We start from the raw sequence: 16,027 nt of genomic DNA on the forward strand, positions 1-16,027 counted from the left end.
TATCTACTAAACATGCACAGTGGTCGTATAGTCATTTCGCCCGACTTTTGACATATTTGTACATTTCCGCTAAACATAAAATAATGACATTTAAACATTTTTTTAGAAATGGAAACTTTATTTAATAAATTATTAAGTTACAGAAATGGAAATAAATAGAAAAAAATTAATAAGTAGAGAATAAATTATTTTAAATAAATAAATAAATAATCGTTTTATTGTTTTTAATAAATAACTAAAGCTAGAAATAAATAAGCACTCATCGCACATCAAGGTGATGTTGGCAAACGATTGTTGAGTATAAAAGTTTATCAATTATCCCAAAGTATTTTAGAATAGAAATATTAGATGCACATGATTTTCAAAATCGGAGAAATATATTTCTATTATAAAATAGGGATAATTTTATATATATTTATTGTTTGTGTAGCAAATAAATAATTAACAAATAAATAAAATTATTTAATAAATTAAATAAATATTGGCGAAATAAATAAATAAATATTAAAAAAAATATTATACAAATATTTAGGCACACAACAATGGTTTCATATTGCAAAATGAATCAAATAAATAAATAAATTGTTATCTTTGACTTGTGTTACACAAATTATGTGATACACAAAAATTATTACTTAACCTGGAATAAATAAATAAATAATTTAATTGGCAATTTGTTGATTTTCTTAAATGCAAAAATTGAAAATGTATGGTATGTATTGCTTGAGGAAAAAAGGAATTCCCTTAAAATAAATAAATAAGTTATTAAATTAAATTATTTAATAAATTAATTTTGTATTCCTTAAGAGCACTTCTTGGAAACAAATAAATAAACCCATTTTTGTTTTTAAATAAAAATAGTTTTTTACACAAATAAATAACCGACACCTTATGCTTGTAATAAATAAATGAATAAATAATTGTTATGTTGTTTTATATGTCCTACACATGGGCTGAAAATTAATGATCCCAATTTAATTAGTGACTTGTTAATTGAGGAGATGTCTATAATTAACTTTAATTATATTGCTCCACAAAGATTCTGTATTACCCAGCCCATGTGTTGCTCTCATATAAAGTTAGACTTACAGAATGTTTGAGTATGGCAGATTTGTGTTCAATTCTTATTTTTATAACACTGGGTTTTTGTTTGTCAACTATTTACATAAAAAAAAACGCTAGCAAGTGTTTGCACAATTGCAGCATTTTAGAAAATGTCACTTTCAACGTATTTGTGTTCGGCAAATATTTGTTGGTTCATAGAACTTATTTATGTATGCGTATTTTATTTCGCGTTTTTTTGTTGTCGTTTTTGTTTACAAATCATATATCATGGATATATTTATTCATTTAAAACAAATTAGTTTAACATTTGGTTAATAAAGTTTAACGTTTTTCTCTTCTGCTCTCTTTCGTTGATGTTGTTGTTGTTGTCATCGTGTATTTGTGTGTTTGTTTGGTTATTTACACATTTTATTTTATTTGATTCTATTACGTTTTGGCTTAAACACGAATCAAAAAACGGCGAAACATGCTACTGAGACTGTTATTGAATAATCATATTTATGACCAGGAATGACATATCTTTATCGTAAACATTTATATCAATTTAATGCTATTTGTTGCAAATGAATATGTTTTCTTGTTATCTTTGTTTGGCAAATTAACATTTACAAAAATTTAAATAAAACAAAAAATTGGAATTAAGCAAGTCACAGAAAAGGGAGGCATATATTTTCAATGTCTGAATTTGGTCAAGGCAAAATCATATAAATTATTACTTTTCAATACATAGAAAAATAATAATTTCTAAAATTTTCTGTAGGATATATGCATTACAAATCGTTGGTAAATTGTATATGCAAACTACTAACACAACTTTATTCAAAAATTAAATTGAAGTCTTACATTTAGTCCCAACAACGGCTTTGGGTGCTATACTAAAATTTTTAAGTCATTAATTTAATTTGGTATTTTTTGGTTTCTGTGATTGAAATACTCTATGCAGAATATGCTCAATTTAGCTCCACGATTTTGTACAGCATATTTTATGAAAGATTTTTCGGGTTTGAATTGTTTATACCTTCCACCATAGTATGGAGGGTATATTAAGTTTGTCACATCTCGAAATATACGTTTTAGACCCCACAAAGTATATATATTCTTGATCAGCATAGAATTCTATGTCGATTTAGCGATGTCCGTCTGTCTGTGGAAATCAGTCTAGTTTCCCAACGAAATGAAGTTTTTTGATCAATTTTCACTCAAATGTATATTATGTCTGCAGAACTTTTGATATTAAAAATGTGTGATGTAGGTCCACGTTTTGGTATAGCCCCCATATAATGGTACCTCCCTTTTTTTCGGTATTTTGGTTTCAAATTTGGTATTTGAAGTTCGTAGTGGATATTACAGCCTTCGACAGAAAATTGTGTGTACAGGTCCACGTCTTCGTATAACCCCCATATAACGGTACCTCCCGTTACTCAGATGTGTGTTAGGCCTGCGGGAAATTTGGTATTTAAAATCCCCATATAACTGTACCGACAGATTTAAGTTTTTTTTTTTTGGGTGACATTTTTAGCATGAATTTACTGTAAATTGGCAGCAGGTGTGCCTATAATGTAAGAAATAACTATGCAAAAAACTGTCAATATAGGTCTAGATTCTGGTATAGTCCCCATATGACTGTACCTCCAGATATTCCTTATTTTTATGATTTTTGTCACACTTTTTCCCGGAAATGTGCCAAATTTGGAAGATAAATAAGTAAACGATTTTGTATAGCCCCCATATACAGGTATCTCCCTATTTTCGGTATTTTGATCATTTTAGCGCCAATATTCACCTGAATTGTATCAAGTTTGGTATATGAATATCGTAATTGTCTACGTCTTCGTATAGGCCCAATATGAAGGTAACTCGTTATATTACGTAGTTTTAGTATTTTAGCTGTATTTTTCAACATATTTTTTTTTTTTTTTTTTGAAAATTTACAAATTCCTTCCAAATGGTGGAAGGTACACAAAGTCGCCGAAGAGACTAACTCAAAGACTGAACTTAATGCGTTTTCCTTTATTTTTTGAAAATTTGCCCTCTAGTGTGGGATGTAACAAAAGGCGTGAAGCACTTTTCCCACTAAGTTTGAAGCCAACAAAGGTGGGTAATATTGGCCAATTTCTTTTAATCAACTCTCATGGGCGACTGTTTTTTTTTCTCACGAGAGGAGTTTTTGTGCCAAATAAATGGAAATAAAACATCAGTAACATTAAATGGGGTAAAAATGTACAAACCGAGATAAATAAATTATAAAAGCGATTGTATTCCAGTTAGATGTATCTTATATAAAAAATAAAGCAAATCTGCAAATTTATATGCAATTATAAGATACACTAATCGACTTCTTGTTAAATATTTTAGAAAAAATGGGATTACGAAATAAAAGGAATATATAAAAGAATTGAAAAATGTGACTATAATAATCTAAAATAGGGGGTGCCGTTATACAAGGGCTGTCAAAAACTTGGGGCCATATAAATAATCGTCTAAAGTGGATGATACCTACTACCACCTTGAAAACCAAAGCTTAAACAATTCTATTAAAAAATATAGGTATGATTCGGGAGGTTCCATTTTTTGGGGCTATACGGAAGCGTGGCCTATATGCAGAAGGTGAGAATTATTGTGAACTCCAAATACCAACTTTTAGAAAATTCCGAATATCATCGAAAGGTACTGTTATATGGAATCTATAACCCAATTTGGAAGAATGATTTTTGTAGTTTGGGAGTGTAAAGTGCCAATTTACAGCAAATGCCAAAAACATCTTAAATCGGATAGTATTGCTATTTGGTGGCTATATGTCCCACCGGGCCTATATGTCCGATTTTTAATTCCAAGAGCCTTGAGGACCTAAAATATTTCAGCTTAATGTTTCCACTTACTTCATTCCGTACGGAAGCTAGTGTACAAACATGTCATAATAGAGTGTTGAGTCTTAAATGCTTATGCTGGAATGTGGAATTCCACTTTTACAAGAATTGAATACTTTTTTGAGTTTATGTTAGCTTCAGCTCATTGAAATTTCTAAAGATTTTAGGCTGACTTTGCCATTCGATTGCCATCCCCTCATATCAATTTTCATTGCCTTAAAGCAAAGCTTTTCGTGCTTTGAAAATAAATTCACTAAAATGAACTCTATCCTTTGGATATAAAAATGAACTATCTCATTCCTGGTCTCTAGATCTACGTCCCTTAATTATTACTGTTTTTCATATTTAAAGTTAACAAAAATAAATAAGCTTTTCAATAAATAAATAAACTTAAAGCTAATATTCGCACATTCATCACTTAAATTATGGTAATAAATAAATAAATATTGTGATTTTTTTATAAATAATATTTTGTGTGGAAAATAAATAAATAAATAATGGAATAAATAAATAAATATTTCAATAAATATGCAATAAATAAAGTTTTTTAATAAATAATCTTAAACTAAAATAAATAAATAAATATTTTTCTCTTGTTTTTTTTTTTCTTGTTCAATAAATATTCAAACATCCATCCACATGAGAATCGGCAGATGCTCCTTCGCATTCACATATGATAGGGTTGACAGAACTGATATACCAGTCTCTGGGATCTTTCGGTCTTCTTCATAATGCCCTTCTTGTAGTACTGACGTATCGAACGTGACAATTTGTCATAGTTCATAGCTGGACGATTTTTACGTTTTCCCCATAGTTTAGCTACTCTAACAGAATCTTCGATTTTGAAAATACCCTTACTGCGATCAATCCAACGGATGGCAGTACCGTTAATATGCGGTGCAGATAAGAGCTCCTTTAGAAATTGCCATAAATGTATGTGAGATCCTCCGTTCCGTGCTCCAGCACGTTTTATGGGTGGTACCATTTGATTGGCACCAGCACCACCACCACCACCATTTGTTGTAGCACTTTCATTGTTCATATACTGGCCGTTGAGGTTATTTCCCGTACTCGGTGTGTGATTGTCGTTGGGAAGAAAATCATCTTCGTCTAGTTTAGAAGAGATGTATAAATAAAAATTAAATAAATTTATATAAAATAAAAAAATGATTTTAGGCATTTTAAAGAAATACATGAGAAAAAGCCAATAAATTGAGTTGACAATGTTAAGTGATTTTAAACGTATTTTTTGAGGCAACAATTGTTTGCCTTCTAAATAAATCGTCCATGTAGACTTATGAGCGATTTACTAAAATAAGCATTTTTAATTTACAAAATATTTCGATTATTATTTTGCAGAATTCGAACTTTTAACCACAGAAGCCCACCGAAAGAAGCCATACATTTCACAGAAAATAAAATTATTTAAGAAAAACATTTGCATTGGCCAGAAAAATAAATTTTTCTTTTTCTACTCTATTGAAGTGGCAAAATAAAATTAAATCCACAATTAAATTTACCTTCGGTATCTTCTTCCATGTCTTGACTGTATGGTGCAGGCATAGAATTTTGAGTCCACATTTGTTGGTGTGTGCAGCTGTTGATTGAATTTAGATGGTAATTATCGGAGTGAGTCAATTTCCATATTTCCAATTGAGCATGTAATTTTTCTCCACCCTAAAATGAAAGAATAGAATAACATTAACCGGTGTAAGCAAGTATAGTATTAAGCAATAAAAGTATTTAATAAAAAATAAAAAATAAAAAAACAAAGCAATTGTTGTTCTGACATAACCTCTACATAACGATACCATCTGAGTTTCCGTTAGTTTTAATTTTGCTGGCAAAGGAATTTCATCACCTAATCAAGAGATAAACTGCTCAATTGCAAAGACTTCTATGTTAAATGTATGCAGTGGATGTATAGTAAGGAATTTTGTACAGAGAGGCTCTTTGAAGTCCCACTAATGTTCGTACCGCCAGCAGAATAGGTCAATATTTTAAATAACAATGGTTCGAAGTTTGCTTCAAAAATTGTATATCCCAAAAATTTTTTCAAGTTCAGATCAAAAATTTAAAATGGATTATATCGCTCCACTTTTTCTAGTACCTCCCCTCGAAAGTTCAAAAAAAAAAAAAAAAATATATATATATATATAAAAACAAATTATATAAATCCAAGCGAGCATTTTGGTGAGAATTTTCCAGAAAAAGAGTTATTCGTGATGGAATTCAAGCGCGATAGTGTGATTTACTTATATTTGGCTGGAAAACCACAAGTGGCTATCGTCAGAGCACTCCAGCATTTAAAAGTGAATAAATCTTTTGTGTCTCGTACCATCGCTCGTTACCGTGATACTGGCAGCGTAGCCCGACGTCAAGGAAGTGCAAGGAAGAAAACAGCAACTTCAGCAGAAATGGTTCGAAAAGTAAAGAAGCGACTTGATCGAAACCCTGTCGCAGTGGTCGAAAAATGGCTCGTGAGCTGAACTTATCGCAATATTCCATTCGGCAAATTTTGAATAATGAGCTCGATGTAAAGCCTTTGATATTCAGAAAAATGCAAAAACTTACACCGCAACGGAAAGAAAATAGACTCAATAGAGCTTGCTTCCCTTGGCCTAAAGTGGTGAATTGCCGAATTTGGTTTTCTCCGATGAGAAAACATTCGTTGTCCAGCAGTTTGTAAACAAACAAAATGATCGTGTTTACTTGCCAAAGAGGTCAGCTGAAAATGTACACCTTCGGTAGGCCACCAGAACTCAAGCGCCGGGCATGATGATGGTGTGGGCTGCCATAACAGCCAATGGTCGCTCTCCGCTCGTATTAATCTACCGTGGCATCAGGATAAATGCTGAATTTTATCGCGAAAATATTTTGGAGGGTGTATTAAAGCCTTGGGCATGCAAACATTTTGGCCGCAGACCTTGGCCATTCCAACAGGACTCAGCACCATCGCACTCAGCACGCGCCACCCAAGAATGGTTACAAAATGAGGTTCCTCGCTTCATTTTCAGCGCACAATGGCAATCAAAATTTCCGGATAGCAATCCCTTGGACTATTGTGTCTGGAGTATTTTGGAAAGCAAGGTTGGCACCAAAAAATACAAAGGGTTGATTACCTCAAGCAAGCACTTCGCCGAAGAGCAACATTCGGGCAGCGTGTGACGGTTTCATTGGGCGTTTAAAGGCCATAATTCGAGCCAAAGGTGACCAATTCAAACAAATCTGAACTTATTTTAAAATTTGATGCTATTTCCGACAGTTTTTACTTTCATTTAATAAAATTAAAAAAAAAATTAAAAACATAAAAATGATGGCGTTTGAATTTGTTGCAGTTTTTTTTATCTCACCCAGAATAATATTGATAAGATGTCAGATACATCCTCTGTCAATTGTGGACGATTTAGATAAAGCTCCTATATATACTTCCATCAAAGTAGATGTAAGTGTGCTGTGCTGTATGTGAATTTTCATTTCCTTACTGGTTTGATATCGTAAAAATATCAAAAATCAAAACATTTCTTCGAAAATTGTTTGTATATACTAAATATATAAATTGTAGTAGAATGTGGTAGAATAACTTATTGTAAATTTTGTTGTCCAATTTAGAATATTTAATTTTAAGGCCTTTCCTAGCATTCCGGTAGTTGAATTATTTTCCGATTTTCGAAAGCACTTTGAGAGTTATTTACATATCAATTTTTGCAAAAGTCTGTCAAATATAATATATTGATCTACGGACTTGGCCTAAAAATGATTATATACATTTTTTTGCAACTTCCTACACATTGTTTTCTTTTAATGCATTTATAACTCACAAAAAAAAAAAAAAAAAAAAAAAAAAAACTGAAAAACAATGGAGTTTTTATGCATTAATTGAATTGTATTTACACAAAAAATAATTCCCTGCATTGTGGGCTGATGTATTCACCATGTATGTACGTACACATGTACGCTCAGCAATAACATGCCATATATTGGCGCAGAACTACTACTGAGAGTGTCAAAAAACAAACACAAGATCTAGAATGTGACGCGCATATCATGAACCCTAATTTAAAATTCATTCGAATTTAATCTTCATTTCCACCGCCACAATGCCGGAAAATGTTAAATAAACATTTCGATGCACATTCGTATGCAGTCTTTTCAAGCTTTAGGCTGGATGATTCAAAACAAAAAGAAGAAGAAGAAGTTATTTTTAACGCTGATCAGTGTGTTGTTTACATTTACAACGTCTTGGCTTGTTGTGCTGATGGTGACGATGATTATGAGAATGTTGATTTTGATATGACGATAGTAACAACAACAACAACGCCAACAATGACTGGCCTCCATCTCTCCCTCCATATTCTGCATTTTCATGTTGTTATTGTTGTTGCTGGCGATGAAGACGGCGGGCGACTCACTTTCACCTTGCAATGTCGTTGCTGGTCGTTGGCTTAGTTTGTGTTTTGATTTTTGTTTCATTCAGAAATCTCAAGTCTAGGCTTGTCCATTTATTATGGCCTGCCCAGAAGCATATTGAGCTTGTGCTTCTGCTGCTGGTTAAATGTACTTTAGGGTTTCATTCAACTGCATATGCCCACTATCATGTGTTCGGATGTGTGTATGTATGTTAGGCGTACGTTTAAGACAATACAAACACATCTGTTTGACAGTGATGATGGCATTCTATTGTTGTTGTTAGATAGATGGACTGAACACTCCACGATTGCAAACAAATAAACTTGCCTAACAACCTACATACGTTGGATGTTGCTGCTTCTGGAACGAGGGTTTCTCTGAAAGTCAGGTAGGTGTTTTGAACATATTGATCAGATGCAATGTTTTATCCGAGTTAACTTTGTAAAACTTTCCAATACTAATTCTAGGGTAAAAATTCATTTTTTCAAAAACAAATATTTTCAGTTATCCAAAAGTCTCGATAAAATGGTATAATATGATAATACCTACAATGGATCTCTATCAATTATTATAAAAATCGTAAAGAACTCTGAGTTGTAGCGAAGTACCCACACGAGGGCTCTTAAGAATAAGAGGCATTTTGAAATGGTGTACATACTTGGATCTAAAATGTCTACCATTTATAGAGAAAGGAACATTATTGAATTATGGAGATATTTAAGTGTATTATATGGACAACGTTGTGTCAAGTAATGGCTGATTTGGTTAGAAGTTCAACTACTTACTGGGAACCCGAAATATAAATTTGTTGCTAATTTGGTTGAAACCTTTGAAATATCAAAAATTGGGAGGTACCGCTAGATTGGGGCTATACCAAAAAGTGGACCAACATTGACAATTTTGCGAGGAGTTAAATCACTCATTGAGAACCCGATATGTTTACACCTTTTGGTTGGGAAATTGAGGCAAAACCGAAAAGCAGCAGTTACCGTTATATGGGGCTATACATAAACGTGGACAGATCATTTTCAATACTAGATATCATAGGAGTGTTACAAACATCTATATCAAATTCAATTTATTTATAGTATAGACGTGTATTTAGGAGTTCAAATGTACCAAAAATTTTAAATTTTCCTAATATTGCAGTCGCTCTATAAGTCACGATTAAAAGATTTCGCATGAGGTTGGAGTTTAGGAAAGAGCAGAAGTCTAGCATTTTGACTGACCATTGGATTAAATTTAGAGGGCAAAAGGGCCCAAAACGTTTGTGTGAAATTATTGTACCGATTGAATGTCACCAGTCAAAAATCAGATGTAACATTTGCGTTATTTTTAAAACGAAACAACATATTACAGTGTTGTAGGGTATCGCATGCTTCGGCCCGCTTTACTATAGCTTATTCTACCTAAGTTTGTCATTCCGTTTTTAACACCTGGAAATATTCTTGATAAGCATACAAATCTATGTCGATTTACAGATGGATGTCCGTCTGTCTACCTCCCCGTCTATGGAAACCACTCTAGCTTCCGAATAAAAAGTAGTAGTAGTAGAGTTACTCAGATGTGTGTTGAGACCTTAGGACTTTTGGTATTGAAATTGGGCTTTATACCGGCAGTACCGGGCTGTACCGATAGATTTAAGAGTTTTTGGGGTATTTTAGTCACAATTTTAATCCAATTTCATAACGGGTACTACATTCTGTAACAAAAAATTCCTTGTGCAGGTCCACGCCTTAGAATAGCCTCCATATATCGGTTCCACTCTATATTCGGAAGTTTGATGATTTTAGCGGCATTATTCACCAGAATTGTTTCAAATTTCGTATTTGAAGATCGTAACGAGTAATACAGCCTGTGAATAGAAATTTGCCTGTGGAAGTCCACGTATATAGCTCCCATATAATGGTACCTCTCAATATTCAGAATTTTGATGTTTTTGAGGACCCAACATAACGACAACTCCCTATACTCGGTATTTTATGACTTTTCAAGGATTTGTTTTTTTGGAAAGAATTAAAACCTTAAAATCCACTTTGATCAAAATTCAAATATTCTTTATATATCGACCTTTGTAAGCTCCTCGATATCATTCTCAATTTAAATAAAAAATCCCCCTTGTAAGCTTCCGAAATTATTCTAAAAAAAAAATATAACCAGTAAAGAAAGTCTTAAATTCGGGCGGGGCCGACTTTATGATACCCTACACCACTTTGCTAATTAAGTAGAGCTCCACATAACAATTAAAAGTTTTTATGGGAGAATTCAATCATACACGCTATGATTATAATTATAATTTAAAGTTCAAAGGACTAAATATGCCGAAGCATTTGTATCTTTTAAATTCGGAATTGTATTGCCCATTTGGTGCACAATTAATTTGAAATCGGATAAAGATATATATGGGAGCTATATCCAAATCTGAACCGATCTCGATAAAATTTGGCAAAAATATTTCTGAGCTGTATTTGATATATTTCCCTGAATATCGTCGTTACGGAGTGCATATTACGGTTGTGGGTAACAAATATAACAAATCGGATGAATAATATATATGGAAGCTATAGCCATATCTGAACCGATCTTCAAATTTGATATACTAACTTCTAAACTCAATTCGATCGTAAGTGCCAAATTCCATCCCATTTGGACAAATATTAGACGTTTGGTGCACAATAAAGGGTAAATCGGACGAAGTTATATATGGGAGCTATATGCAAATCTGAACCGATCTCGATAAAATTTAGCAAATGTATTTCTGATCTGTATTTGATATATTTCCCCAAATATTGCTGTTACAGAGTGCATATTACGGCGGCGGTGGACAAAAATAATAAATCGGATGAACAATATATATGGGAGCTATAGCTATATCTGAACCGATTTCGATAAAATTTGGCATACATATTTTCAGGCCTAATTTGGGTGTATATGCAAAATTCCATACAATTCGGGCTGATATTACACGTTTGGTGCACAATAAAAAGCAAATCGGACGAAGATATATATGGGAGCTATATCTAAATTTTGGCCGATTAGCTCCAAGGTCCGATTAGCTCAATAGGGTTCGTCCTTGGGCCAAACAAAAGATCTTTGCAAAATTTCATCTGGATCGGGCAATAAATGCGACCTGTACTTTGTTTACAAAAATACATGGACAGACGGACGGACGGACATGCATAAATCGACTCAGAATGTGATTCTATGCAGATCATCAAAAGGAACTATGGGTCTATCTCGTTTCCTTCTTCCTGTTACAAACAAATGCACAAATACATAATACCCTGACCACCTTGTGGTGTAGGGTATAAAAATATAAAAATGTACATAAACTATTAAAAGGGTATAAAAATATAAAAATGTACATAAACTATTAAATTTCAGAAATGTTAAATTAATTAGAAATTTCTTATAAAAGCCCTTTTAAAAATTACATCAAAACTTCACTTTGTTACTGGGTCACCTTCATCTAGCTTTCACATTTTCATTCACATTTGTAGACTTTCCAGAAAAATTCAAATGTGTTGGCTTTTGAATATTGTGAATTTCATCCTGGTCTTGGCATATATGTGTTATACTGAAGATTTCAGCATAATTTATTATAGTGGGCGTAGGAAGGAAAAACTTTATAAGGCGTTACCAATGTATTCTGTCATGTTCTATCGTAATTTAAAGTTGTATAATTACTTCTTTCATTTGAGCATACAAGACCTTGAATCGCAGATTTTATCAGACTCCGAATGTTCCTCATGTAAATTACTTAATTTCTTCACTATATCACACCAATATTTCTCAAACTTGCCATACCTCTGTCGTATAACGAGTGCATCGTTTACCTTGACGTTTTCACTAAACAACCTTCACAACATTCTTTCTTTGGCATTCAACAGCCAGCCATGACCATGGTTACTAACTCCAGGTTTTCGTTTACTTTTTCGACCTTTTCCTTGTGCTTACTTTGAAGAGTGCACATGGACAGTACCACATTAATGCCACAAATTCAATTTAAATTTCGTGGGGGAAGTGTGTTGTTGTTTTTGTTTTTAAATTGATGCATGTGCCTTAAGTCTTTTGTGTTTATCACGTTTGTATCTTAAGTCTTTGCTCTCTTTGCATCTACTATTCATCGTTTTATTTTGAAAGTAATTTCATTGCTTTTGTTTTGGTTTCCCAAAAAAGGTTTCCTAACCATGCTCAATTCTCTCACCTTTCTCTTCTCGTCTCTTTCTCTCTGAACAATAAAGGGAGAGTTGTTGGTTGGCTTTTACAAAAGAAAGCTTTATTTTACTTTCATTTAGTTTGTTTATTACTCCGTATTTTTTAATCATATTCCTTACCCTCTCTTTGAGTTGGTTTCTTTGTTTGTTGATTTTTTTCTTCGTTTTGGCCCAACTCCGTTAATGCGTCCAAATGACGTCAGCTAAAAGATTTCATAACTTATGTTTTTTGTTTTTGTTTTGTACAATTCATGAATTTCTTCTGGCTGTTACCGATTGTGGTATCTGTTAATGTTTTTGGGGAGATATAAGGGGAATTTGTATTTGTTGTATTTTTTGTTTCATTCTATACACATAGCTGGCAAGTGATGGTGGTGTTTTTTGCGGTTTCTTTTGGTTTATGGCCGCGCCATTTCATAGTGATACGACCTTGTCTTTTTATCTTTGTATATGTGTGTCTGTGTGCGTGAAATGCAAATTTGATACCATCTTTGAAGATAATTTGTATGTTTATGTCTCCATTCGTGGAATTCTATAATATCTTCTGTTATACAATCTTAAGATTTTGAGTTTATGTAATAAATAGTTTATCAATTCATTAATTCAAAGTAGTTCTTACTCACCTCGGGTATTCTACGAATGAATTCTTCTTCGGTTAATTGCAACAGAGCCGCTCCACTCTCATTGAATTTATTTTCCAAATTCTCAATAATTGGCAAATCGAATTGTTGTATGGTGGATCGTAACCATGCATGAACTTGTTGTGGTGTCCAATCAGAGGGATCTAGAAAATAAAATTTCATATGAAGTATCGTTAAAATAAAGCTATGCAGAACTAAAATGTGACCTTCTAGCCTAGCCGTTAGTTTGAGTCATTCAAATAAGAATTATAACAATAAAATATGAAAAACCACGCCACTAATTGGTATGTTAAGGTCATTGTAGTTCAAACCATATACGTGACTCAAAGTGTGAATTCGTTTGCAGAGCATTTGTTAACATTTTCACTATGATTCATTACTAATCAATCATAAGAAATCTAAAGTAGTTTATTTTTTTATTTTAATTTGAAAAGATAAAAAATACCAACAAACTCTTGTTGTGATAGAAGGCAATATAATTATATTAAATTTGACCGCACTCATTACTCTACATGTTTTAGCACTTATATCTATCGCCATTAATCGCTCTGGGTATATCTATCTTACTCTGGTCTCGGAAAATATTTCTGAAGACAGTAAAGAAAGGCCAAAAGTCGGGCAGGGCCGACTTATGATACCGTACACCACTTTTCATATTTAGTAGAGCTTCTCGTAACAAATATAGGTTGATATTGGGAATTTGTGTGAAGTAGATCATACGAACAATGATCGTTTCTGAATGTTTAGTATGGCTTTAGATCAATTATAATTGGAGAACAAAAGTAACAAATATATGGGATTTTTATAATACACTTTTTGCACAATAAACGTGAAATCGGATAAAAAATATATGGGAGCAATATCCAAATCTGGCCGATCTCTAAAAAAATTAGCACATATATATTTTCATACTGCATCTAATTGCTTGCAACAAATATCGTTGTTTTAGAGTGCATATTACGGCTGTGGGGAACAAAAATGGTAACAACAGCATAAATAGGAGCGATAGCTATATGAGAACCGAATGTGAAACACTTGCTTCCAGCTTAAATTCGGTCATATGTGTCAAAATCTATTGGACTTATATTAACAATTTAGTGCACCGTTAGAGCCTTCCAGCATTTAAATGTGAATAAATCTTTTGTGTCTCGTACCATCGCTCATTACCGTGATACTGGTAGCGTAGCCCGACGTCAAGGAAGTGGACGGAATAAAACAGCAACATCAGTTGAAATGGTTCGAAAAGTAAAGAAGCGACTTGCCGCCATTTCTTAGCCACTCGTCCGACAGCTGTTAAAATTATTCCAGTGAGAGCTCATTATATTCTTTACAAGTGTACAAAAGCACAAGTGGCTATCGTTAGAGCACTCCAGCATTTAAATATGAATAAATCTTTTGTGTCTCGTACCATCGCTCGTTACTGTGTTACTGGTAGCGTAGCCCGACGTCAAAGAAGTGGACGGAAGAAAACAGCAACATCAGCAGAAATGGTTCGAAAAGTAACGAAGCGACTTGATCGAAACCCAAATTTGATATACTTGCTTCTAGGCCGATCTCGGTTGGGTGTGCCAAAATTCAGGTAATTTGGACTGATAGTGGCATTTGGTGCTCATTTAACCCGAAATCGGATGAAGATATATATGGGAGCTATATCTAAATTTGATCCGATTCTCACCAATTTCAATAGGGTTCGTCCTTGGGCCAAAAAAAATATTGTTTGGAAAATTTCATCTCAATCGGATAATAAATGCGACCTGCATTTTGTTCACTAGAATACATGGACAGACGGGCGGACGGACGGACAGACGGACTGACATGCATAAATCGACTCAGAAAGTGATTCTATGAAGGTTCTCAAAAGTAACTATGGGTCTATCTCGTTTCCTTCTCCATGTTACAAACAAATGCACAAAGACATAATACCCTTACCACTATGTGGTGTAGGGTATAAAAATGAGCTCGGGTAGAGCTATGAAATTCCAAAAAGTGTAAGAACTTACACCGCAACAGAAAGTAAATAGACTCAAAAGAGCTAAAGAGTTGCTTCGCTTGGCCGAAAGTGGTAAACTGCTGAATATGGTTTTCTCCGATGAGAAAACATTTGTTGTCCAGCAGTTTATAAAGAAACAAAATGATCGTGTTTACTTGCCAAAGAGGTCAACTGAAAATGTGCACCTTCAGTTGGCCACCTAAACTCAACACCGGCCATGGTGATGGTGTGCAACCGATGGTCGCTCTCCGTTCGCATTAATTTACCGCGAAAATATTCTGATAGGGGTGTATTAAAGCCTTAGGCATGCAAATATTTTGGCCGCAGACCTTGGACATTCAAACAGGACTCAACACCTTCGCACTCAGCACATGCCACCCAAGAATGGTTACAAAATGAGGTTTCTCGCTTCATTTCCAGCGCACAATGGCCACCAAAATATCCGGATACTAATCCTTTGGACTATTTTTTCTGAAGTATTTTGGAAAGCAAGGTTCGCACTAAAAACTACCAAAGTGTAGATCAGATCAAGCAGGCGCTTCGCCGGGAATGGGCCAAAATACCGCAGAGCAACATTCGGGCAGCCTGTGACCGTTTCATTGGCCGTTTGAAGGCCATAATTCGTGCCAAAGATGACCAATTCGAAAAAATCTAAACTTATTCTAAAATTTTATGATATTTCCGACATTTTGGCTTTCATTCAATAAAATTTAAAAAAGAATTAAAAATTATGGCATTTGACTTTGTTGCAGTTATTTTTTATCTCACCCTGTATGGAAGCTATATCTAAACTTTGACCGATTATCTCCAATTTCAATAGGGCATGTACTAGGGCCA

The 16,027-nt window shown here is 33.6% G+C and overlaps 1 protein-coding gene across 3 annotated transcripts in view; it reads right to left on the reverse strand.

Moving 5' to 3' along the window:
* Positions 1-1,110: 1,110 nt before the first annotated feature.
* Positions 1,111-16,027, reverse strand: part of LOC105262092 (DNA-binding protein D-ETS-4) — an 89,564-nt gene continuing 74,647 nt past the window's right edge. For all 3 annotated transcript variants that reach the window (XM_059126798.1, XM_059126800.1, XM_059126799.1), the window contains exons 3-5: positions 13,183-13,343; positions 5,453-5,609; positions 1,111-5,042 (exon numbers count right to left, since the gene is read on the reverse strand). In XM_059126798.1, the coding sequence (XP_058982781.1) occupies positions 4,600-5,042; positions 5,453-5,609; positions 13,183-13,343 (761 nt within the window). In that variant the 3' untranslated portion in view covers positions 1,111-4,599. The remainder of the gene's footprint in view (positions 5,043-5,452; positions 5,610-13,182; positions 13,344-16,027) is intronic.

The sequence above is a fragment of the Musca domestica genome, unplaced genomic scaffold (genome assembly GCF_030504385.1).
Source record: "Musca domestica strain aabys unplaced genomic scaffold, Musca_domestica.polishedcontigs.V.1.1 4, whole genome shotgun sequence".
Classification (NCBI taxonomy): domain Eukaryota; kingdom Metazoa; phylum Arthropoda; class Insecta; order Diptera; family Muscidae; genus Musca; species Musca domestica.